Here is a 558-nt window from a genome sequence, read left to right on the forward strand (position 1 = left end):
CGAGGAAGAGAAAAGGGAACAGGGAAAAACGTGAGCATCGTAGAATATTTTGCTATACTGATGTGTTTGTTTATTATTCTTTTTCTCATTTTTCTCCATTGGCCGACTGAAGAGTAAAAGAAAAATATTTTAATCTAAATAATATATTGAATTTCATTTAAGAAATTGCATATCATTAGGTTAACCATTCTTCTTAGACTTTACCCTTTGTAGACAGTGCAACATCAAACTGTCAAGTATGACACAGTAGGAATTATAAACAGGTTATCGTCACTGTCCATCGCACATTCACTGATTCAGCCTATTTTGCAGTAAGCGAGTACGAGCTGCTTTTGCTAGACAGCTGGACGGGACGCGCCAAGGACTTCGAACATGCCCGCCCCATCAACCTCAGCCGCGTGGTCGAGCGAGACTTCGAGACCAAAGTGCTCCTCGAGGCCGGGTCGAAGGTCGTCGTCAATGTCTCGCTGGAAGTGGACCGGGAGAAATACCTGACCATCAGAGCGGTCGACGCCGAGGGCAACAGAGGGTTAGTGCTCACGACCAAGGTTTTCTTAA

General features: G+C 44.4%; 1 protein-coding gene across 1 annotated transcript in view; it reads left to right on the forward strand.

Annotated features, from left to right (window-relative positions):
* LOC119588866 (calcium-activated chloride channel regulator 2-like) overlaps positions 1 to 558 on the forward strand; it is a 6,109-nt gene that overhangs the window by 4,031 nt on the left and 1,520 nt on the right. The window contains exon 2 of the mRNA XM_037937503.1: positions 313 to 529. Coding sequence (XP_037793431.1) covers positions 313 to 529 — 217 coding nt within the window. The remainder of the gene's footprint in view (positions 1 to 312; positions 530 to 558) is intronic.

This window comes from Penaeus monodon, chromosome 24 (assembly GCF_015228065.2).
Source record: "Penaeus monodon isolate SGIC_2016 chromosome 24, NSTDA_Pmon_1, whole genome shotgun sequence".
Taxonomy (NCBI): Eukaryota; Metazoa; Arthropoda; class Malacostraca; order Decapoda; family Penaeidae; genus Penaeus; species Penaeus monodon.